The 26647-nt window shown below is 40.2% G+C and overlaps 1 protein-coding gene across 1 annotated transcript in view; it reads right to left on the bottom strand.

Moving 5' to 3' along the window:
• Positions 1-26647, bottom strand: part of CNTNAP2 (contactin associated protein 2) — a 677682-nt gene that overhangs the window by 149704 nt on the left and 501331 nt on the right. Inside the window, exon 13 of the mRNA XM_065752999.1 lies at positions 21080-21280. Coding sequence (XP_065609071.1) covers positions 21080-21280 — 201 coding nt within the window. The remainder of the gene's footprint in view (positions 1-21079; positions 21281-26647) is intronic.

Raw genomic sequence — 26647 nt, forward strand, 5'->3', positions numbered from 1 at the left:
CCAATGTGACTCCCATCTACAAAAAAGGCTGTAAGGAAGACCCGGGGAACTATGGGCCTGTCAGCATGACCTCGGTATCAGGGAAAGTTATGGAGAAGATGATCTTGAGGGAGATCACATGGCATGTGCATGGCAACCAGGGGATCAGACCCAGCCAGCACGGGTTCACAAAGGGCAGGTCGTGCTTGTCCAACCTCATCTCCTTCTATGACTGGGTGACCAGACTGGTAGATGAGGGAAAGGCCGTTGATGTAGTCTACCTGGACTTCAGCAAAGCCTTTGACACAGTCTCCCACAGTATTCTCCTGAGGAAACTGGCAGCCCGTGGTGTGGACAGGTTCACTCTTCTCTGGGTGGAGAACTGGCTGGAGGGCCGTGCCCAGCGGGTAGTGGTTAATGGAGTTAAGTCCAGCTGGCATCCTGTTACGAGTGGTGTCCCCCAAGGGTCAGTTTTGGGGCCCATCTTGTTTAATATCTTTATTGATGACCTAGATGAGGGGATTGAGTGTACCCTCAGTAAGTTTGCAGATGACACCAAGTTGGGAGGATGTGTCAAACTGCCTGAGGGTAGGGAGGCCCTTCAGAGGGATCTGGGTAGGCTGAACAGCTGGGCTGAGCTCAATGGGATGAGGTTCAATAAGACCAAGTGCCGGGTCCTGCACTTTGGCCACAATAACCCCATGCAATTCTATAGGCTTGGGGCAGAATGGCTTGAAGACTGTAGAGAGGAAAAGGACCTGGGGGTGTTGGTTGATGCTCGGCTTAACACGAGCCGGCAGTGTGCCCAGGTGGCCAAGAAGGCCAACAGCATCCTGGCCTGTATTAGAAATAGTGTAGCCAGCAGGAGCAGGGAGGTGATCATCCCCCTGTACTCAGCTCTGGTACGACCGCACCTCGAGTACTGTGTTCAGTTTTGGGCCCCTCACTACAAGAAGGACATTGAGGCCCTGGAGCGTGTTCAGAGAAGGGCAACAAAACTGGTGAGGGGTCTGGAGCACAAGTCTTATGAGGAGCGGCTGAGGGAGCTGGGATTGTTTAGTCTGGAGAAAAGGAGTCTCAGAGGAGACCTTATTGCACTCTACCACTTCCTGAAGGGGGGTTGTGGTGAGGAGGGGGTGGGCCTCTTCTCCCTGATAAATAATGACAGGACAAGAGGGAATGGCCATAAGTTGCGCCGGGGAAGATTTAGATTAGATTTGAGGAAACATTTTTTCTCTGAAAGAGTGGTCAGGCACTGGAATAGCCTGCCTAGGGAGGTGTTTGAGGCACCATCCCTAGCGCTGTTCAAGAAGTGTTTAGATGAGGTGCTAAGGGATTTGATTTAGTAGTTCAGTGGGTAGGGATAGTGATATGAGGATTGTTGGACTAGATGATCTTGTAGGTCCTTTTCAACCTAACAAACCTATGAACCTGCAGGTACAGGATCTCTAATAAAAGCCCGTGTGCTTGCAACTATCTCAGTAAAGATCTGTGATCCATACTCCAATGATTAAATAGATATCATATAAAAATTCTGATTTAACGATTTCAGGACTTACAACTCAAACACTGGAAAAACAGGCTTAGAATCTCTCCTGCTAGATTTGTTTTACGGAGTATCTTTAAGAACACATGTGGACAAGAGATAAATGCTTGAAATCACAACAGCAGTTATATCAAAGACATTTGCATTCTTACCCTTCTACTTCATGTCATTTCTGTGAACCAAATAATGTTATTTCCAGCTTTGAAAATGCAGCAGTAATGTAAATATTCTGCTAAGACTTAGATTTAGAAGACAAATATACTCTGAAGTGAATGAACATGTCCATCACAGATATTAAAACTAAACATGAATGTTCTTTCACGTTAGAACGTTTTGGCATGTATTAGTTGAATAGCCAAACTGGTTTAATTTTACCCTGACTTGCGGTGTAAAGTACTGATTTTAACAAAGATGCTGAAAGTTTTGCCACTAAGAAAAATTGCTTTAACTTTTGTGTTTCCTATGACAGAGTCAGTAGTGTGTAATAGAAGAAAAACATTGTAGACCATGACTGGTAATGAGTTTCTGTATTTTAATAGATGAAAAACAAGCTCTGTAATGATGGGGTAAATAGGTACTACATGTCTATAGCACACTCAGTGAGGTGAGCATATACAGAGGTTAAGAGTAGTACCAATTTCAACTCAAGTAGAAAATTGACACCTTAGTTAATCTTCCAGAAATGAGCTGATTTGTTGATAAATTGCTCCTTTCACATGCTTTAAAGAGGTTGGTTGTCTGAAATAATAGAGTAACGTTAATCCTTCAGTAACTTTCCATTTAGAGACCAAAGAACAATAACCTTTAGATAAATGAAACAGTCCCCTAGCCTCCCCTCCTCCTTTCTTCCCCATGTGTTCCTAGCACCAGTGATTAATAATTTACTTAAATTTTCTTTCTTTTTTTGTCACTTGCTATCTTCTTTGTAAGGCTAGTTTCCTATTGGTCATTGGTAGACTCAGCATATATTCAGAAAACTAAAAATTTTTATAGCGCAGTACTACAAGAGGCTTAAGGGATAGCTACTGAATTAAAACATTATTTAATGAGAGTAACTTAATATTTCTCCTTTCCTTTTTTTTTCTTATTACCAGTACCTCAAATTAGCAGCAGTATTTTTCAAGATCAATATCATTTTTTTCATCTTACTAGATTAAATACATTTATAATTACTATGTTCTTACTCGCATGTTAGATTCATAATACTATATTGCACAACTTCTTACACATCTAATTAAACCTAATCGTACTGGCTCATCAATCTGTTCCCAATTACATAAAATATACATTAATGGAATATAGTTTATGGATAAGGAACTTGTGAATGTTTGTTGTGAAATTTATAAAGCCTTAAATTGCATATCCTAATTAGAAGTTTATAAATCATAAATGCATACAGAAATAAGCAGCATTTTAATCTCCTAAAAAGTAGCATTTATATCCTTTCATTAACAATCATCAGTCTTTGCATGAGACAGTTTTTAATAGGTTGTGGATACAGACTGAGTATCTATGAAGACATAAAAATATGCACACACAGATGGGAGCAATTTTTCCTTAGCTTTGCTCTGGAGAATTGCTATGGGGGACAACATGTGACATTGTCAGTGGGGTCTAGTCTCCTTCTGTGGAGATACTGAAGACCTGCCTGGACACTTATCTGTGCAACCTGGTCTAGGGAATCTACTTTGGCAAGGGGACTGGGCAAAATGATCTCTAGAGGTCCCTTCCAACCCATACAATTCTGTGATTCTGTGATATCATTCCCAGTATTGAGCTCTACAACACTGATACAATACCTAACATAGCACCCCACTGCCCATCCTTCCTTGCCTATCTCTCCTAAAGAGCTTATAGCCTTCAGTTTCAGCGCTCCAGGCAGGGGGATGATCCCACCCTGTTTGTCCCTAATATTATAAAGCAGTATTGCTGTGTAGCCCATGACAACTTACCATTCACAGTGAATTTTCCTCATGGGGAAGCCTTAAATCCTTATTGTATCTGCCTTATTTCATTCTAGAAAACTTCCTGTCAAAGGTAGTCCATATTAGTTCCTTCAGTCACTATTAGCATTGATTATTAAGGAAACTTCTACTTCACACAGTCTATCAACACACTTTATACCCATTTTTATGAAAACAAAAAGGAGGAACTACAGGAAACATCAGGGAACAGCAGAGTGGTCAGCTTCACCTCTGTGCCAGGTTAAAATCATGGACTAAGACCTCTCAGAAAACGTGTTAGGGAACATGGAAGAGAGGTTATTTGACATAGACACATGACTTTACAAAAGGCAAGTCATGCCTGACAAGTGCCTACCATGACAGAGCAAAAACATTGGTGGACAAGGGAAATGCAACTGATGCCTTCTACCCAGAATTGTGCATAGCCTTTGATACAGTCACAAACAACAAATCTATCTCTAAATTGTAAAGACATGGATTTTGGACTGTTTAGTGGATAAGGAATTGAGTGGACAGACACATCCAAAGAGCTGCAGACAATTGCTTAATTTCCAGGTGAAGGCCAGTGACAAGTGTTGTGATCTGGGGCAGCCCAGCTGAAGTGAATTTACCCCAGTCCTGAAATGCTGCTCATAGCCTTACCTCTAGTAAGCTTGATTTTAACCATCTTCCCCTTCAAATCTAATTTTAAACCCTGTCTATGATCCCCACTAAATTCTATATACCTTTCTCACCTTTCCCAGTCTGTTGCCAGCAGACCTGGTACCCACTAATCTGCCACGTGATAAAATATAAATAAATTTCTCCAATGCCACCAGCTTAGTCAAAAAAGAAACAAACAACAAAACAACCCAACCAACCAAACTCCAGACTTTATTTTGCTCTTTTAAACTCACATTTCTCATATTCTCCCTTCTTATTATTTCCTTGGAACTTTTGTTTTCAGTAGCTAGTGATATGTTTAGCATTAAAGCTATCTGTTTTTTGAGCCCATAACCTTTCTGGTTGATATGAGAAGCGACAGAACATTTCTGTAATTTCCAAACAGGAACTTTTGGAAGTGCATCTGTTTATGCTGATTAATTGGAATGAAAGAAGCAGAGTGATAGAATCACTATGCTGTTATAGGAAAAAGCTCTCCTTTTCTATAAGAAGCAAAGTAATATGCAGAACAGTGAAAACATACGATGATAAAATCACAGAATTGTAGGGGTTGGAAGAGACCTCTGGAGATCACCTAGTTCAACCCCCAATAGCATGCAGAATATCAGTTAATAGAATTAACTATTTTCATGAGCTGTTGTCATTAGACTTACTGATACATTTGCTCATAATTTTCTTGGTATAAAATTGTCCATGGGTCACTGAACTCTGTTTCTGAAAAGGGGAATAAACATCACACTGGTTCTGCCATTCTTTCCTTCACCCTGGGAATGAGAGCTGGAAGGAAGGGGGTTGATGTGTTAACAGAATTTGCAAATTTGTTATTCCTCAGAACTCTTGAAGCTGCAACAAATGATCAGCATGGGAGCTAAAAGCACAGATACAGAAAACAGAACGAGATCTGTTGATGGTGTGTTCCAATTTTTACTCCTATTAAGGAGTACAAATAACTAACTCATATAGAAGAGTTACTGCAGTACATGGATTACTGATTTACACCTGTTGTCTTTGGAAGAAATGTGAAAGCAGTTACGTGAATTCAGGAGTTTAATGAGAGGAATAGAATACTTAATTTGTTGTCTAGTAGTTTTGGGTACAGTAAAGCAGCTGAAATATCAGTAGTAAAGAAGATTTACCAGTAGACATATAAAAATGAAGTTAAACATAACAATGTGGTATTTTTAAGTAACCATCCTGATCACAGTTGAGTATCTCAAATTCCACATCTCTAGACATTAACTGAAGTAATAGTTGCAGATATAATTATTCAAGAGTTTCTCAAAAAAAGACTGAGAGATGGATGGCATTCGTGCTGTCCTACTGCGATCAATAGAAGCTGCTGCAAAAACTTCTCAGACCTTAGCTAATGGTTCTTTTGAAAAGCATGCTTGTAATCTTCCTCATATCTTGCTCAATCTTAAGAATTTATTAATGGTTTCTCTATCGCAATTCTAGAAAATCTCCTAGTTAATGATTTTTTTAAAGCATGAGGGTAGCAGGAACAATTAACATCCTTGCCCATCACACTTGCCTATACACTCATGTTCTAGAAGTAGAAACCAGCAGATTTGAAAGCTATATTTTCCTTTAGTGTTTCTTAGAAATAATAGTAACTGATAAGAGTTTATTACCTACACCTTTTTAAGAAAATGTGTTGCATTTGAGTTTTAACTTTCCAATTGTAGAAAATATTCCAAATTTTTTTGTTTGTTTGTTTGTCTTTGTTATTCTGGATTTTTTTTCTCATCTTTCTAAAAACATGCTCTGCATATTATGGAATATTTACTACACATAGTTCTTGAAAGAAACATAGAGGAAGATAGTGATAACTGTTTGTACTGAATGTTGTTTTATATTAAAAAAAAAAAGACAACACTGTATTCAAAACCATCCATAGTTATTGTTGTCACAGGGTCACACATCACTTCTTTGTGAATCCTGGTTATTCTGAGGAAAAGCAGTCCTTCCTGATGAATGACAAACAGCTTGGATTATTAATTTCTCAGAAAATATAGATCTAGATTGGTATAACATTGTGTATATTGTCCATAGGTTCATAGGTTCATTAGGTTGGAAAGGACCTACAAGATCATCTAGTCCAACAATCCTCATATCACTATCCCTACCCACTGAACTACTAAATCAAATCCCTTAGCACCTCATCTAAATGCTTCTTGAACAGCGCTAGGGATGGTGCCTCAACCACCTCCCTAGGCAGGCTATTCCAGTGCCTGACCACTCTTTCAGAGAAAAAATGTTTCCTCAAATCTAATCTAAATCTTCCCCGGCGCAACTTGTGACCATTCCCTCTTGTCCTGTCATTATTTATCAGGGAGAAGAGGCCCACCCCCTCCTCACCACAACCCCCCTTCAGGAAGTGGTAGAGTGCAATAAGGTCTCCTCTGAGACTCCTCTTCTCCAGACTAAACAATCCCAGCTCCCTCAGCCGCTCCTCATAAGACTTGTGCTCCAGACCCCTCACCAGTTTTGTTGCCCTTCTCTGAACACACTCCAGGGCCTCAATGTCCTTCTTGTAGTGAGGGGCCCAAAACTGAACACAGTACTCGAGGTGCGGTCGTACCAGAGCTGAGTACAGGGGGATGATCACCTCCCTGCTCCTGCTGGCTACACTATTTCGAATACAGGCCAGGATGCTGTTGGCCTTCTTGGCCACCTGGGCACACTGCCGGCTCGTGTTAAGCCGAGCATCAACCAACACCCCCAGGTCCTTTTCCTCTCTACAGTCTTCAAGCCATTCTGCCCCAAGCCTATAGCATTGCATGGGGTTATTGTGGCCAAAGTGCAGGACCTGGCACTTGGTCTTATTGAACCTCATCCCATTGAGCTCAGCCCAGCTGTTCAGCCTACCCAGATCCCTCTGAAGGGCCTCCCTACCCTCAGGCAGTTTGACACATCCTCCCAACTTGGTGTCATCTGCAAACTTACTGAGGGTACACTCAATCCCCTCATCTAGGTCATCAATAAAGATATTAAACAAGATGGGCCCCAAAACTGACCCTTGGGGGACACCACTCGTAACAGGATGCCAGCTGGACTTAACTCCATTAACCACTACCCGCTGGGCACGGCCCTCCAGCCAGTTCTCCACCCAGAGAAGAGTGAACCTGTCCACACCACGGGCTGCCAGTTTCCTCAGGAGAATACTGTGGGAGACCATATCAAAGGCCTTGCTGAAGTCCAGGTAGACTACATCAACAGCCTTTGCCTCATCTACCAGTCTGGTCACCTAGTTATAGAAGGAGATGAGGTTGGACAAGCACGACCTGCCCCTGGTGAACCCGTGCTGGCTGGGTCTGATCCCCTGGTTGCCATGCACATGCCGTGTGATCTCCCTCAAGATCATCTTCTCCATAACTTTCCCTGATACCAAGGTCAAGCTGACAGGCCCGTAGTTCCCCGGTCTTCCTTACAGCCTTTCTTGTAGATGGGAATCACATTGGCAAGCCTCCAATCTTGTGGGACCTCTCCAGATAACCAGGAATGCTGATAGATGGCAGAAAGTGGCTTGGCAATCACCTCTGCCAGCTTCCTCAGCACCCTTGGGTGGATCCCATCTGGTCCCATGGACTTGTGGCAGTTCAGATGGAGGAGCAGATCTCTGACCGTCTCTGCTTGGATCACAGGGGGTGCATTATGCGCTCCGTCCCAGACTTCCAGGTCAGGGCAAGTACCCTGTGGACAACTGCTCTGTCTATTAAAGACAGATGTGAAGAAGGCATTGAGAACCTCAGCCTTTTCCTTATCATCTGTGGTTACATTCCCTGCCTCATCAAGTAAAGGAGAGAAATTTTCCTTAGTTCTTCTCTTGCTGTTAATATATTTGTAAAAGGATTTCCTGTTCTCCTTTACAGCAGTAGCCAGTCTAAGTTCAAGCTGGGCTTTAGAATTTCTAACTTTCTGCCTGCAAATCTTGGCCAGTTCCCTGTAGTCTCCCCAAGTAGCCTGTCCCATCTTCCAGAGGACATAGACTCTCCTTTTCTCTCGGAGTCTCAACAAAAGTTCCCGGTTCATCCACACTGATCTTTTTTTCCTCCGGCTCAACTTACGAGACTCCGGGACAGCCTGCTCCTGTGCCTTTAAGATTTCCATCTTGAGGAGCATCCAGGCTTCCTGGACCCCTTTACCCCTCAGTAGCGAGTCCCAAGGGAACCTTACAACAAGCGTCCTGAATAGGTCAAAGTCTGCCCTCCGGAAGTCCAAGGTAGCAATTTTGCGAGTCACCCTCTTGACATCACCCAGAATAGCAAACTCCACAATTCTGTGGTCACTTTGGCCAAGACAATCTTCAACCTTCACATCTCCTACTAGTCCTTCCCTGTTAGTGAAGAGCAGGTCTAGCAAGGCGTCTCCCCTGGTAGGCTCTTGCACCAGCTGTGTCAGGAAGCAATCATCCACACATTCTAGAAATCTCATGGACTGCTTCCTCTGCGCAGTATTATATTTCCAGCATATGTCAGGGAAGTTGAAGTCCCCCATGAGAATGAGTGCTGGCCATCGTGCAACATCTACTAGTTGCTTATAGAACACCTCATCTATTTCTTCATCCTGACTAGGCGGTCTATAACAGACCCCCACCACGATGTCACTCCTAAAGAACATCTCCCTGATCCTTATCCATAGAGACTCTACTTTATCATTTCCAACCTCAAGCTCTTCAACATCAAAACACTCTTTGATATAGAGAGCTATGCCACCACCCTTTCTTCCCTGTCTATCCCTTCTGAAGACCTTGTAGCTATCAATCCCAGTATTCCAGTCATGGGAGAGGTCCCACCATGTTTCTGTAATAGCCACAAGGTCATAGTTAGCCTGCCTCACAATGGCTTCAAGCTATTCTTGTTTATTGCCCATGCTGTGTGCATTGGTGTAGATGCACTTCAGCTGAGACATCTGCCTCACCCCTTTCTCCAGCACAGCCTCCTTAGGCTCCTTACTGGTGAGCCCTGTTTTATCCCCTTTACCCATCACAGCTAGTTTAAAGCTCTCTCAATGAGTCCAGCTAGCTCCTGTGCTAGGATTCGTTTCCCCCTTTGAGACAGGTGCATTCTATCAACAGATAACAGTCCAGGAACTGAGTAAACTGCCCCATGGTCAAAAAACCCAAAGTGTGTGTCTCTACACCAGCCTCTCAGCCAATTATTCATCACCTGTGCTTTCTTAGCCCATTCTGTGTCCTTCACTGCCCCAGAAGGTATGGAAGCAAACACCACTTGTGCTCCCACCCCTTGAACTAATCGCCCTAAACTGCTGAAATCTCTTTTCATAGTTTGCGGACTTCTCTGAGTTATTTCATTGTAGTCTGCCTGAACTACAAGTAACGGACAGTAGTCGGTGGGGCATATCAAATCTGGGAGTCTTTTAGCAATGTCCCTGATCCAGGCCCCAGGGAGACAGCACACTTCCCTGTGGTTTGGGTCTGGTCTGCAAATGGGGCCCTCAGTTCCCTTGAGAAGGGAGCAACCCACTACGATCACCTTTCTTTCTTAGTAGCAGCAGTCTCAATGCGTGGAGTTGACTGCCTTGCCATTGGTGACCTCCTGGGTGAATCTTCCTGCACTTCCCACCTTATCTCCTCTTCAACATCCAATACTGCAAACCTATTGCTTAGGGGAATCTGGGGACACAGGGAAGGCAGAGGGGGAGATTGCTCACGGTACCGAGCAGGGACTCTCTGCCAGCCCTCCCCGTCCCTCAGATACCCCCCTTCTGCCCTACGAGGACAGGTCAGGGAGTCCACCACCAATTGCGGGGGATCTCCCTGGCACCTTTCTCTCTGGCGCTCGAGGAAGCTACTCCACCAGTCAATCTTCTGCTCACAGTCGCTGATGGCCCTCAGTCTCTCAACCTCCTCTTTCAGTTCTGACACCATGCTAAGCAGATCTTCCACCTGCTCACACCTTGCACAGGAGAACTGCTTGCCACCCTCGTCCAGCAGTAGCAGGCTTTGGCACTCCTTGCAACCAGAGACCTGTGTAGCCACGCTTCTAGGCAGACCTTCTGTCTGGGTCGCCACAGCCTTTTTAAGGCAAGCCCTCTGTCTAGTAGAGACCATGGCACAAAAAAGAATAAAAACAAATAAACAAAAATTGAAAATAAATAAATAATAGTTTATAGTAATAATGTTTATAGATATGAATTGTAATAATTTTAAAATAAATAAATAATAATAATAATTAAAAATATATATAAAATATAAAATAAACACAAACAAACACTGCAGACACAGAGACCAGCAATAAATAGGATGGATTTGCAAGAGAGAAGGGACAGTAAGCCTGCACCCTGCCTGCACCTGCGAAAGCCACACTCACACGAGCTCCCACACCTATAGCAGCACAGTAAGGGGGCGGTACTCACGTCTAGATCACTCCTCCCTGTGCCTAGTGGGCAGTGACACTTCGCTGCCCTCCCTGAGCCCTATTCAGCTGAGGGGTGTGGGTGAGGGCGCCGTTGCCCTGGCAACGCCTATGCCACATAAGCCTCTTGCGAGAGAGAGCTGCTGGGATCTCAAGATTTTCAAGATTGTCAAGATGTCGTGTCCTAATTTTTAGAGACAGCTAAATACCACACAACAATTTTCTAATTCCCCATCTGTAGCAGAGAACAGGGAGAAAATGAGATGGAGAAATACAACTTATGGCTTTGAAATAGAAGTAGTTTAATGAAGGGTAAAGTGAAGTCCATGTGGAAGCAGAAAGAGTAAATAATTATCTACTTCCCATCAGTAAGCTATGTTTGGCCATGCCTTTGGGAAATAGAGTTTCAGTACATGCAGTTGTTGTTCAACAGGAGAATTAATTTCATAACAAATGTCTCCCTTCTTATTGGGCCCAGCTCTTATTGCTGAGCATGATTCAATTTCATCCCTTGGGTAGGTTTAGACCAGCTACCCTTGCTGTGCTCCCCTCTCACCTCTTGCCCACTCCCAACATATTGGCCCTGGAAGATTGGAGTCCCTGCTGCTGTGCTAGCACTGTTCAGCAGCCGTTGAACACTGGTACAATGCCAGCAGTGTTCTGGCCGCAAGTGCAGAGCACAACACCACATGGACTACTGTGGGGAAACAACTCCATCCCAGTCTGACCTGGTGCACAAAGATTCTCTTGCAAAGATATGGTAAATGGATTTTATTACTTTGAAAATTCTTATTCAAATGTACAGTGAAAATACCCTGGGTTTCATTTTTTTTTCATTTCCACTGCCAAGATGTATGTATATTGTGAACAACTGTATAAATGGTCAAGCAAAATATGAAACAAGTAAGAGAATGTGATAACATCCAGTGCATAAAACAAAAGAATTGTAAAAGCAAGCCCATTTCTTAATATGTTACAGACTTCTCAGTCTTTTCTCTATTGCCCTGTCTTACAAGAAGACAAAAGTGTTCAACTATTTTTGCAACACTGCCCATCCTGTTTTCTTGTCTGAGATGATACTTTCATTTCTTGAGTCTGTACTTTTTATTCAGTATTATAGTTAGGGTTTCTTGAATTCTAACCTTATGATTTTCAGCTGACTGACAAGGGCAGTCTCTCCTATATTATGTTTTACACTTGAAAAGCCTTTCTGCCTCTCAAGAGTCTCTTTATTGAGAGAGAAATATTTGTTATATGTCTTTATTTAATGTTTGGAAGTACTGGATCCACTACATAAGAACTACTTTCTATTATTAGTGATGTTATCAGATCTCATCCCATACACCATATATGAGATAAACCTCTGGTATACAGCAATTTAATATGGATATAGTGCAATCATTAATACACTTGGCAATTTGCAGTATGAACAGCTCAAAATTCATTTAATTCCAGGAATGTGGTTTATTTCATTATACTTTTTCATATGCTTTATGTTATTCATCGAATCAGTCTATTTAAAATATTTTTCTGATTTTGAGTGCCTGAAGCAGATTTCCCTTTTTATTTTGTAAATAATTCTGCATATATTTTCCCCATTTTTTCTCCTCATTTTCTTTATAATACAGACAGTTCTCACTATGAATCCTCCTTAATGTTGTTGTACTCCTTCTGCATGCATTTGATAATGCTAAAACAATGTAATAATGTCTAAGCTAGACAAGAGAAATTTACTTTTTTTTTTTTTTTCTGAAAAGGCATGTAGGGAATAATTTCTATTTTAAAGGAATTTGTGTGGCTATAAAAATGATTCATAATCACCTCCTCTGATTCTTGGAATAAGTAGAAAAGATATTTCACTTGATGATTAGGAATAGGAATAAAAAAAATCAGTAGTTATGTTTTCTGGAAAAATTTATCTGTAGATTTTTTTCCCCACATTTACTGGTGGAAATTAACCTTTGAATCTGGACCTTTGTTAGCATTTGCAGTTATGAACATACATATAGAATACAGCCTCTAGGGAGATCCAGAAGATTGAAATGCAATTTAACATTTCAAAGCAACAGCTAAAAATTTGGAATCAGCTTTCCTCTTAGCTGCTAAAGCGTAATGAATCTCAGAAAGAGGAAGCTGGTTAGTACAAGCTGCTACTTCAGTTACACTTGAAAAGGCCCATTACAGCAATTTCTAATGGAAGCCTGCCCCCATACTGCTTTGCAGAAATTGCTGGAATGTTATATTAGTCAGTATAGACACTGTGAAGAAAATCTGTGCTCCAGTTCCACTAATATGGATTTCTTATGAGACTCTGCAGGATCAGGGACCTAAACAGTTATGTAGGAGTTCACTCTCAGAAATATTCTTTGCTGGTGACAATGCAGGAGAAACACTATAAATGAGTTCTCTGACAGATTATCACACACAGAATCTTTGAATAGTCTGTGTAAAGACTGAAGCTCCCTGAGGAGAGATGATTGAGTCAACTAAATAAGAAGAAACCTTTTTGGTTTAGCCCAATTGTATCCTGGGGTGCATGAGTTCATTGCTAGCCAGTCAAAGGAAGTGATTATCCCACTCTACATTGCACTAGTACGGACTTACCTTGAGTACTGTGTGAAGTTTTGGGCACCACAGTTCAAAAAGGACATAAAACTATTAAAGAGTTATCCAAAGGAGGGCTACAAAGATGGTGAAGATCTAGAGGGGAAGAAGACTGAGAAGCAGCTGAAACCATAGAATCAGAGAAACTTAGAATCCCTAGAGTTGAAAGGGATCTTTAAAGGTCATCTAGTCCAACTCCCTTGTAATGAACAGTGACACCACACATAAATCAGGTTGCCCTGATCCAGCCTCACCTTGAAAGTTTCCAGGGTCTGGCCATTCACCACATCACTGGGCAACTTGTGTCAGTGCCTCACCACCCTCTCTGTTAAATATTTTTTCTTTATATCTAACATAAATCTACCTTCTGTAAGCTGGAAAGCATTTCCCCTTGTTCTATGACAACAGACCCTGCTAAAGAGTCTGTTCCCTTCTTTCCTGTAGCTCTTCTTTAGATATCAAAAGACTGATACCAGGCCACCTCAGAACCTTCTCTTCTCCAGACTGAACCACACCAGCTTTCTCAGCCCGTCTTCATATTAGAGGTGATCCACTCCTTGTGTAACTTTTGTGGCCCTTCTCTGGATGCACTCCAACAGGTCTATGTCTTTATGTCTCTCCTGTACTAAGGATTCCACATCTGGATGCAGTATCCCAGGTGAATCCCCACCCTCCCTTTGTTCAGCCTGGAGAAGCAGAGAATGAGGGGAAATCCCATCACTGCATACAACTTCCTCACAAGTGGGATTGAAGGAGTAGATGCTGTTATCTCCTCTTTCTGGTAAGGAGAGATAGAGCCCAGTGGAATTGCATGAAGCTGCTATAGGGGAAGTTCAGGTTAGATATAAGGAGCAGGTTCTTCACTGAGAAAGTGATCAAGCACTGGAACAAGCTCCCCAGGGAAGCTGTCACAGTGCTGAGCATGCTGGAGTTCAAGAAGCATCTTGACAGCTCTCTCAGACATACAATCTAATTTTTTTTTCTACAGTCCTTTGTAGAGCCAGGAATTGGACTTGATAACCCTTCCAACAAAGGATATTCAAAGATTCCATGATTCTGTGCTTTGCAACAACTGTTATGATGATAGTGGTGGTTATGTTTTGTTTAAACTTCTGGTATGCAATAGATATTTGGAATATACAAGGTCGCTCTTACTAACTTGTTCATTCAAGATAGTTTTTTTTTTTTTTAATGTCATGTCTACCAAATCACTTGCATAGATAAATAGCTATAATCAATCTATTGCATCAAGTTTAAATCATGTCCACAAAAATATCTGCATTTTGAAACATACTGTACTATTAAACAGAATACTTTTTCCCATCACCTTAAGAAGTAGTAATTCTGTTTTCCACTATCAGTCCCTCCTAAGAGTTCCTCTATTTTCTCTTTCCCCTTTACTCATTCATTTTTGACATTTTATTGTGTCTGTACCTCTGACATTTTTAACTTACTCTGATTTCATTTACACTTCTGTAAAATCTAAAATGCTTTTACAGTGATGTTACTCTTGAATGACATGGAGACAACAGATCAAAGTTTCTCTCTTTTTAATCATCCGGTCCCGGTGACAAGGAATGTGTTTTCATCACTTCTTGCAAAGCACTGTGTCAAGTAGCAAGAAATCTTCGAAGAGACACTGTAACAATTACTTTCCTGGAAAAACCTGAAGCTGCTCAACAGCCCAGAAATATCACCAAAGTTAATTAATCTGTGTTGATATGCAGCTCTACTAAGCCATTTTATACTCACAGATTCAAAAGTACCTTAACAAAATCCTCCAAATGTGTGGAGAACTGAAAGTAAGGAGTGTTTTGTTTTGTTTGGAATTGGGATTAAGCTTTTGCTTGTTTAAGGATTTCTATGCTATGTGTAGCAATCTTGATGAATTGAGAGGATTGCTGGCAACAGTTTAATGATCAGTGTAGATCAATATTGACCATACTAAGCACATAGCTTGCTTAATCTTGCTGAACTCTTGTTCTGATTAGTAATGTACCTTAATTTGTGGCCTGATGGCTATCTCTGCTATTCAAAATCATGTTCATGTGCAAGTAATCAAGAAATCTCTAACATTAATGAGATATTTGATTAAAAAAAAAAAAAAGTAGTGGAAAGACTTTTCCTTTGATTTTCTCTGAAGTTAGTATTACACAGATAACTTCTTCCTGACATCCAATTGGTTAATATTCAGTAAAGCAACTCATATTCACATATGCTTAATTGAAAAATGTACAGGTAATTGATCCACATTTTTCTGGAGCATCCTAGTATCAGTCTCTAGTCTTCTTAGCACTCACATACAGACTTCTTAGTCTAAAGTAACATTCGGACAGAAAGAAGATAATCCAGCCACCCATTATGTCAGATCACTTATCACACAACATTGTTTCCTGTGTGGGATGACTATTAGTGTTTTGCAAAAAGTATCAAATATGGACTCCATTGAAAGTATAATTATTCTGTCAGATTTCAGTAAGGTTTTACTTTTGTATAATGAAAGTAGGTGAATTCAGTTGTTAAAGTTTCAGGGTAATATATGTTCCTTTAAGTATGTGACAATTTTTATATAAAACCGAAATCACAGTGAAAAACCAAGATTTTCATTTGAGGCTGACATGGCAACCAACCCAAATATATATGTGCTACATCATAAGAACTTACTTTATTTTCCACTTGACTGATTTATAAATAGTAATACTGAAGTGTGTGTAGTTTTATTTATTTATTTATTTATTTTTATTTTCATTGTTTTTTTAAGGATGCTATCTTTTGTGTGAATGTTGTTTAACTGAAGACAGAAATTCATGAACTGGTGACAAAAAAAAAAAAAATTAATTCTCCTATGACTCAAAAAGTTATTAATGAGAATCAGCCTAATTTCCTCCCATGATTTGATTTTAAATAGTGAACAAAAATCTTATGAACTAGTGTCCAAATTTACCCAAGATTGTAGTCAGTAAATGATTAAAAACAAATGATGGAACCAAGATTTTTGTGTTAGATAACTCTAAGAATTCAGTTTGAAAAGAAAGATCTTTTCAAATAAGAAATATTTTAGAAGTTAGAGGATTCCAAATATTTACCACCTGAATTATAAATATTCAGTAGCAAACTTGTAAAGAAAAAAAAAAAAAAGCACAACAGAAGTAATACACAGCTTCAATCTTAAAGAAACAAGTGTTTTTTTTTGTTTGTTTGTTTGGTTTTTTTTGCTTATTAATTGTTAGGCCTTTCCTAATTGATTCACTTTTATGTTTTTCCTCTTCTCTTGCTTGCTTTTGTAAAGACTAATTCTTTATTAATTGTGAATACACTGACAAGGCTTATTGCTTTCACTGACCACTTTTTCAAACTATTAAAATTAATGTTAACTGATTCTCTGTTTGCATCATTTATCAAATCTTTTTCAGATGTTTCCAGAGAAGATAGGCAGAAGTGGACTCCAAAGCCTGGAATGAACAGTGAGAGAAGATCGGAGTATAGCAGCAGGAATAAGGAAACGATACATCAACACTGCTATAGAGAAACTTTGTAATTTGAAAGCTGGTTGGGAAGAGGACAACATAGTAGTATTTTTAGAAGATGATGTGGAAACTAAACCACTGTCTGTGCTTGCTAAAAGTCTCATGGCAGCTAACAAAATAATTCCGCAACAATCATGTTTGCATTTAATCACTTTGTTCTCAATTTGGAGTTGTTTTCACTACAGTTAATATTAGATGATTTTGGTGAAATTAAGATTGCTATGAAACAGCTCTAGAAAGTGATGCAGAATAATACAAATGTGTAATATTAAAAATGCTTAAATACCTTTATGCAGTGGGAAAAATTGAATAAGACTTCAGAATTTAAAATTGAATATAGCGTAACTTGTTCGAGATCAGTGGAATAATTAGAAGTTATTTTGCAACATTAGCAGGTTTTAGGTTTTGATTAATTTTAATAGGTTTTGCTATGTTTTCAAAATGAAGTTTTTTGAAAATTTAGAGCAAGTTTAGGTCAAAAATTGAATAAACTGGCTATCAGTGTCTCAGCATGTCCTGGACTGCAGTGGAAAAAAACATTGCTATTGCTTTCTTTCATTAGAATTTCAGAAGAGTGTCAAAGAAAATAGTTTTAGGGTACAAACATTTCATTAGTCCAATTAGAGCTTCACACTTACACATGCTATTTGATCTGAAGTATTTTTGCAATTGGACTAGTCACTGAAACAGCTCTGAATTCTTGAGTTCTCCTCTAAGTTATATCTCTTCATGTGCTCTTGAAGTTTTTTGTTTGTTTTTTAGTTCTCAACATGAAATTACCAAGTAAAATGGTTAAAAATGATACAGTTCAAGAACTGACAACTTTGCTAGAGGATTCAGCCTTACAACTGATTGATTTATGTATTAATTCTAATTTAAAAGCATGTATCAATTTAATTCAAAGTCTGTGATTGTTGTAGATTGGTAGGATAGGTTGGAACACAAATCAAATGTCTATAAATTAATTCATGGAACATGGGGAACAAGCAAGAAGAGATGCAAGTGTGCATGTGCTTACAGAGCTATGATGTCACTGGCATCACTGAGACATTGTGGGATGGCTCTCATGACCAGAATGTAGGAATAGATGGGTATAAACTCTTTAGGAAAGATAGGCAGGGGAGAAGGGGATGTTACCCTCTACATTAATGACCAGTTGGAATCCATGGAGCTCCACCTGGTGACAGATGTGGAGATCACAGAGAGCTTATGGGTTAAGGATAAAGGGAAGGCAGAGAAAGGAAACATCATAGTAGGGTGTCACCGGTTTACGGGCAAGTTTGGCCCGGTTCTGTGACGATTGGTGCAGGGACACACGGACCCACGGCCCAGGAAAGGGGAAGGAGGAAGGAGAAAAGGGAGATGGGCCTAGAAACAAAACAGCGGCAATGATCTGAGGAGGAAAGCTAATTTACTAAATAGATATCGAAAATTGTCAAAATAACACAATATAATACAACATGATTTATTAGCTTTAATTCCAATTAAGTAAAATGAGCAAGAGAGAGTGTCCGATAAACCGAAGGCCTTATGCTAATGCTGAAGGCGAGACGGCAGCAAGCACCCACTGCTGAGTCGATCCCAAAGGAAAGAGAGTGACCACAGACAGTTTTTACCTTTCCCTCTGAGCGTAAACACGTAAGAACGCAAAGCATCGCAAAGTCCTCTGGGGAATGTAGTTCTTCTTCTCTTCTGAGACAGGTATACCTGGAACTATTGATGATCCACAGAGCTGGAGGATTAACTCTTTAACTCCCAATACACTACATGATGTTATGACGTGGAATACCAGTACCAAAAAATCATAAAACCATGACATAGGGGCCTGTTACAGAGTGTCCAATCAGGAAGACTGAGTGGAGAAGGCCCTCTATAAACAGATAAGAAAAGTTTCGCATTCACGAAATATGGTCCCCATAGGGGACTTCAACCATCCCAATAGATATTGGAGGGACAATACAGCAGGGCATCCTTGGCTGCAGTGAACACAAAATGGTGGTGTTCAAGACCCTTAGGGCACCAAAGAGCGTGCATAGCAGGCTTCCTACTCTGGACTTCAGAAAAGCAGACTTTGACCTCTTCAGGGAACTGCTTGGCAGGGTGACATGGGATAAAGCCCCAGAGTTGACCAGACTCATCAGTATTAAAGGACCATCTCCTCCAAGCCCAGAAGTGGTGCATCTTGAAAAAGAGGAAGGTAGGTAAGAATGCCAGAAGGCTTCTGTAGATCATCAAGGAATTCCTGGACTTACTTTAGAGCAAAAAGAAAGTCTATAGGGAGTGAAGCAGGAATGGGTTACCTGGGAGGACTGCAAAGATGATGTCCAAGCAGCCAAGGATCAGGTTAGGAAAGGTAAAACACAGACATAATTAGATCTATCCAGGGATACAATGGGGAACAAGAAAAAAATTCCACTGGTCTATCAGTGATAAAAGAAAGGCCAGGGAAGACATGGGCCCTCTCTAGAGGGAAACTGGAGGCTGGGTCATGAGGGATGTTGAGCAAGTTGAGGTACTCAACTTTGCCTTAGACTTCACTGGCAAGGGATCTAGCCACACCAAGCTGCAGAATGTAGAAGTAAAACAACGAGAAGGCCTTTTAGAGTTACAGTGTTAGTGGATAAAGGAAGAGCAACTAACATCATCTACCTTTACTTGTGCAAAGCATTCAGCACTGTCCTGTGTAACATCCTGGTCACCAAATTGAAGAAAAATGGATTTGATGGGTAAAACTCTCAATAGATAAGAGACTGGATGGATGATCACACTCTGAGAGTTGCAGTAAATGCCTCGATATCCAAGTGGAGAGAGATAGCAAGTGTTCCTTAGGGATTAGTGCTGGGATTAGTATTATTTAACACCTCTGTAGGCAGCATGGACAGTGGAATCTAGCACACCCTCAGCAGGTTTGCTGATGACACCAAGCTGAGTGGTGTAGTTGACACTCCAGAGTAAAGGAATCTGTCCATAGGGATCTGGACATGCTTCGGAGATGGCCAGTCTCATGAAGTTCAAGAAGGCCAAGTGAATGGTCCTGCATCTGGTTTGGGGCAATCTCAAGCACAGATACAGGCTGAGTGGAAAATGACTTGAGAGAGGCCCGAGGAGAAGGATTTGACAGTGTCAGTTGATTAAAAGACTCCACATGAGTCAACAATGTTCACTTGCAGCCCAGAAGCCCAATGGGCAATGTAGGGAAGTATTGGAGTCAACGACCCCGAAGGTGTTCAAGGAACATTTGGATATTGTGTTGAGGGACATAGTTTAGTGAGAACTATTGGTGATGCGTGGATGTTTGGACTGGGTGATCCTGTGGGTTTTATCCAACCTTGGTAATTCTATGATTCTATGAATATCTCCAGAAACTGAGTTTCCAGGTGAGGAAACTAGCTTAGAAAGATTTTATAAGATAATTTTTTCTTTCCATGCAAAAGGGTAAAAACATGGTGAAAGAGGCATCTGCAAATTACACCCGCAACATTTCTGAGAATGTTAAAGTACCACCATAAGAAAACATACCAAAATAATTTCACGAGGGGAAGCATTATGAAGTATAAAACTGTAAGCATCCAGACATTATTTTCATCTGAAATGCATTTAACCGTTTCTATCAAAATGAATTCATCTCACAATCACAAAAATGCATTATCCATTTCTCCATATAAGCCAATCTTCATTAAGTACTACTAGAAAATTATTTAATGTCAAATGCTATCATACATTATTAGAGCACAGATACAGTACTAGGTACAAATTAAAAGAGTTCCTTAAAAAATTATTACTTCCTCATATGCTGTCTTACTGACTCTGCAACAACTGTCCAGTTATAGGTAACATTTTTTGAGTAGGCACATAACTTATTGCTAGATCTCTACCATTAAAGTTACAGATTAAAATGAGAAACATAACTTAATTTACTCATAGGTAATAGTATATACCATTTCTCACACAACCACATGCCAATCCACTTTGGTATTATGTAAGGCATCAGATCACCCCCAGATACTCCAGGTTTAAGAAACTGTTACGAATGGGAAACTCCCACCCTAATTCAGACAATGAGTTCAGTGACTGTAGCATACAAAGACTGACAAAAACTGGGATAAAATTCCAGTAATTTTTTCAGTCCCTCTACTGAATAAAGTTCCATAGCTACCATGTTTACTTTACCTGTTTAAAGAGCAACAAACCTGAAAAACACACAGATCTTTCTTTGGTGCAACAAAACTCATTTTAGTAGCAAGCAAAAAGGCAAACTCTCCTTAAGGATTTTCAATTATTTAGAGCTTTTTGTGAACCTTAATGAAGGAGAACAAAGAAACATTTCTGCTGAATGAACAAGTCTGGCAGCAGAACTTGATAATTTGTTCAGATAAAGGTGTTTAAGACTATTTAATTGATAACCTATTCTCAGCCTACCTGGTGTATTCAGCAGCCGGGACATCTTGCAAGAATATGAGATAAACTGCTCACAGTATTCAGCACTACTGGTAATGGCAGAAATCTGGTCCATCGTTGCACTGTAGTTTAGCTGGAGTACAGAAACTTTTTCTAGACTGCTGCCTCCAACAGAAGTCTGCATTTGCAGATCATGGTACACTGTTGTCCATACTTTATCCTCTGAAAGTTAGAATGAAAAAAAGACCAGAAAAGAATTGGTAAAAGTCATACAGTGTAACTGAATTACAATTAATTTTGGCCTTTGAAAGAAAATAGATGTGTTCTGCAGAAGAATTTTGAGTGGACCTGTCTACTCAAAAACAAAAAGGAACACTGAACATTAACAGTCATCAAGTGAGACCATAATTCCAACATCTTAACCAATGAAAGGGTGAAGCCTTTATTGCCCATTGTAGTTTAGGTAAACAATATACAATTAAAGAATAATAGAATTGTTGGGGATGGAATGGATCTTTACAAATGGTCTAGTTCCCCTGCTGTGGATAGGCACATCTCTCATTAGACCAGGTTTCCCAAAACCCCATCCAATATCACCTTGTGTGCTTCTAGGAACAGACAACCCACGAATTCTCTTCTGCAACCTGTTCCAGTGTCTTCCCACACTCATCATGAAGAATTTCTTCTATTTATCTAACCTGGTCTACCATCTTTCACCTTAAAACACTGCTTTTAGTCCTATCATCACAGGCCCCTTTAAAAATTCTCCATCCTTCTTAAAAGCTCTCTGTGTGGGAACTGCTGAATCACAGCCTGAACCACTGATTGATCACCTGATGTGAGCACTGAGTCAGCCACAGGAGCATAGGTGAAGGCAATTCACCTGTGTGACCAGAAGGGGTGGAGTCTTGCTCCACCTCTTCCAGACCCCATTTAAGGGCTGACCACCACTGCAGAAGGATCTCTTGTTCAAGCTCCTTTCTCTGTGGTGTTCTAGGTTAGCCTTGGCTTTCAGAGATAGGTGAGTTCTTCCTAATTTGTTGGTTGTTTTATGTCATCTGTGTAAGCCCTCTGAAAATACACTGTTCAACTTTGTTATACTGTGTGGCTACTATTTATTCAGGGTATTCACCCTATGTCTTCTTTAAGTACTGGAATGCTGCAATGAGGTCTCAGAAGCCTTCTTTTCTCCAGGCTAACTAATCCTGTCCCACTCAGCCTTTTTTTTTTTTTTGTAGGAGAGGTACTTCATCTGATCATTTTTATGGCCTTTTTCTAGACCTATTTTAAGAGCTGCGCATTTTTTTGTGCTGGAGGCCTCAGACCTGGATGGAACTTTGCAGTAATCAGGCCTCACTTGCAAGAATAATCATGTAGCTCATACTGCTGGCTACTCTTCTTTTGATTCAGACCAGGATACTTTTGACTTTCCAGGCTGAAAGTATGATTTGTAATGTTATGTTGAAATTTTCATCCACCAATACTTCTGATTTTTGTTTGCAAAGGTGTTCTCAATCCAATTATCCTCTCATCTGTACTGATGCTAGGAGTTGCACTGATCCAGGTGCAGGATTTCACATTTCACGTTATTGAACTTCACAAGATTCACATGGGCCCATTTCACAAGCCTGACAAGATCCCTCTTTATAATATCCCTTCCCTTTAGAGGACCAACTGCACTTTTCAACTTGGTGTCCTCCACAAAGTTGCTAAGAGTGCACCCAACCCTATCATCCATTGTAACCAATGAAGGCATTAAACTACACTGATCCCAGTATGGAGCCCCAGAGGAGAACACTTGTCACTGGTCTCCACCTGGAGATAGAGCAATTGACTACAACTCTTCAGCTGTGGCTGTCCACTCAATTCCTTATCCACAAAGCAGTCAAAAATCCATGTATTTGCAATTTAGAAATAGATTTGCTTTTTGTAACCGTGTCAAAGGCTATGCGCAGTTCATATACCTTGACTGGGACCCATATAGGTATCTAAAGACAAATGTTTAATGATTTAATCTTGGCTGTGGTTCAATTTGCAAAAATTGATTGCAAACCTAGTTGTGTCCTCCTTCAGCCATGGAGGCAGCTGGAGGAAAATCAAAAACTTCAAAACACTCTCAAAAAGCAGGGGTAAGAATTACTGAACAAGCACCAACATGAACATGGAATATGGAAGATTTACTAGTTCCTAACAAAAGGAAAAAAGCCTCTGAAAGAGACCTGGGTTACTATTCCCAAGCCATCTGAGGAAAAAGAATTGTCAATTGTTCATTTACTTACTTGACAGGGGATGCCATCCCCCCTGCACATTAGGGCCCTCAGATTGGACCAGATGCCCTATGTAGAAGGTCCTGCAAGAACATATAGTGAGTGGTAGCATTATCAGACATGGGTGCGGAAACCTTGATTTTTTTGCTTTTTTAATGGTGATCCAACTAAATTCCATGGAGATAGGGTGGTGATTGGTGGGTTTGGGGACATTCTTGTAACCCAGACACAGTTGACCCGTGAGTTAGGTGTCTCCCACCCTGGGAGTATAAGGTGTCTGTTGGGTTAGACCTAGAGTATACACCAGGCATAGATATGCTCGGGGCCTGACTAGCTATAAACCCACAGAAGGACCAGGCTTGTCAGTGAAATTTATGGGTGTAGTTTGGTTGGGAAAGATTTGATGGTAGTAACCCAGTATGAAAATAGACAAGGTTCCAGCATTCTCAGTTCCTACAGTACCAAGGCAGCTACAAGAACTTTTGGGGATATTGGGATACCTTTATATTACACTTAGTACAGCCTTATACCAACTCACAAAAAAGGGCCGAGAATGGAATGAGGTCTTCCAGCAAGCAAAACTAGCAGTTACCCAGATGCTGGGTATATTTGATTCCACACTTTCAGCCAAAGTAGTTGTCTATGTGACTTGGGATGGGTTTGGTAGGAGCTAATGGTGGTACCAGAATTCCATTCGAACCCCAGCTAGGTCCTGGTCTCAGGCCTGGCACAGAGCAGAGGAGAGGTATAGTATGATAGAAAAACAGTTTTTGTCTGCTTACTCCACATTAAAGGCAGTGGAACCTAAAACCCTTATGTCTGGCTATAACTAAGGAAGCCAGTGATGGTATACTGAAAAAAGTACATAGATAGCTGGGCTCTGTACCAGAGGCTCACTCTTTGGATCACACAGTAGACCTCCTGGGAATGGACTATTCATGCCAGATGAATCTGGGGCACAGGTATGTTGCTAAACATGGAATGTGGTTAAACACAGGACCATACATGCCTGCCACATTTCTGGCCGCCACCCTCTATGGTCAGTAGGAACTGATAAAGCCATCACACTGGTTGAGGATTCACCATTCAAAAAATCATCTGCTGCTTACATCAGAAGTTGCTGTACACTGGAGAAAAGACAATATGTGCAGCTACTAAAGCATGGGGGGTGCACATACAACTGTCTGATATCATTTAGTCATGCTGAGACTACCACGTATGCTCCAAGATGAGACTAAAGCGGTTTCCTGAAACAACAGCCCGTCTTGCTAGAGGACACAATCCTCTTCAGCAATGGCAGGTTTATTACACTGGGCCCCAGTCTGAAGGGGTGAGATATGCCCTGACCCGCACTAACACAGCAAGTGGGCTTATGTAGGCCTATTCAGTGACAAGAGCAAACCAGGCACATACCATCAAGGCACTCACCAAGTCGATGGCTGCCTATGGGATGCCTCAAGTCATTAAGAATGACCAAAGGACTCATTTTACTGGTGCAGTGGTACAATGCTCAGCAGAAGGAAACAACATCGAGTGGTAATTCCACCTGATATATAATCTGATGGTAGCAGGCCTTATTGAATAATAACATCAAAGCTGCCCTAAAGACAGACTTTCAGTCCTCACAGGGGTTGACAAAGAGGCTCTACGAAACTCTGTGGGACTGGAAGCCTAGAGATGGTAGACCAAGTGTACTGAAGATACTACAGACAGTGTGGGCCTCCCCATTTAGGATCCAAATTACATGCACCACTATTTAAGTAAGATGACAAATAGTCAATGACAATAATTTTCACCTCTCTGTATCTGTACTATGCAGAAATCTTGTTTAAGATACTTGAAAATGAAAAATCTATCTTAGTTAACTGTAATTTGATATATATTCCTGAAAATTACAGTCATTGGTATGAGTATTCCCCTTACATATTGGCAATTATTTTAAGAAAGCATAGCATATGACTACTTCTAACTCCAAGTGTCAACTTTTTTAGATGTGTAAGCAGCTGAAAAGCTGTGTATATGACTTCTGTACTGTATATCAATAACTCATAATATCTAAGAAGCTTTAAATTTATGATATGGTTTATAAATATAGGCTGGGTAGTGATAGTTTCTTTTGATATCAGAATAACATTGGAAAAAAAAAGAATTATCTTTTCTGCTGACTTGACTACAGTACACATTGTACAGTCATAGTTATGTAAAGCGTAATTACTAACTGGGTTAATTGCATTTCTTCCCTGAAGTTAACCCTATGCTCAGATTTCAATGAAGTTTAGATATATTTAAAGTTGGAGAAGTCCGCTTTATTCCATCATTAATTTATTTTAAAAAGATAGGTTTTTAAAAAAGATCATTTTCTTATCTTCTTTGTAACTGACTCTTTACATGCTTTGATAGGGATAGGACAAGGGAGAATAGTTTAAAAGACAGCAAGTTTAGGTTAGGTGGTAGGAAGAAGTTCTTTACTCAGAGAACTTCTGGTGAGGCACTGAAACTGCCTGTTCAGAGTAGTTGTGGATGTTTCACCCCTGCAGGTGTTCAAGGTCAAGTGGGTTGGAGCTCAGGGTAGACTGATCTAGTGTCTTGCAACCCTGTCCATGGCAGAATGTCCATGGTTAGAATTAGGCAGTTTTAGACTGCCTAATTTAGACAGAATTAGGTCTCTTCCAATCTAAGCCATTCAATGATTTTGTGATCTCTGATTCTCTATGTTTATTCTAGTTAACATAAAATGATACAGTAGAAAAAAGAAATGACCATGTATTCCTCAAAATGAAATTAAAATGACATAGTTCATTCTGCTAAAAAGATCATTCCATAGAAATCGAAATTCACAGTCCTGGGCACTCACTCATAGCACTCCAGTAATAAAAAGTGAGATGGGTTTTACTCTAATTGCTAGTAATTTAAATGATCTAATAAAATATTAACCCAAGGAATTTTTCTCCATTAATATTTAACATATTTGTTATGCTGATGATAGTATTTAACATAATTTTGTATTGCTGACTATATAATAAATGATCAGTTTCCTGTTATTAAGCTTTCTTCATGTGCTCAGTTGGTGCTCAGGCAAGCAAGAATAGTGTTTCTGTTTAGAAAATCAAGAAATATTTGCTAATGTAAATTAAATAAAAATAAATCTGGAAAATAAACTTCAGGAAAGATAATGAATATATTTCACAGGTGTAAACATTTTTTCTCTTTACTTTAATCTTCAGTTACAGTTACAGTTATCTCCATTAAAGTTTTACTTTTATATTCTTAATATACTGTTTTACATTTTTTTTCAATAATTCAGGGAACAGTTTTCTTTCTC

The sequence above is a fragment of the Cyrtonyx montezumae genome, unplaced genomic scaffold (assembly GCF_038088225.1).
Source record: "Cyrtonyx montezumae isolate F1298 unplaced genomic scaffold, pur_monq_1.0 scaffold_8, whole genome shotgun sequence".
NCBI classification, from domain to species: Eukaryota; Metazoa; Chordata; class Aves; order Galliformes; family Odontophoridae; genus Cyrtonyx; species Cyrtonyx montezumae.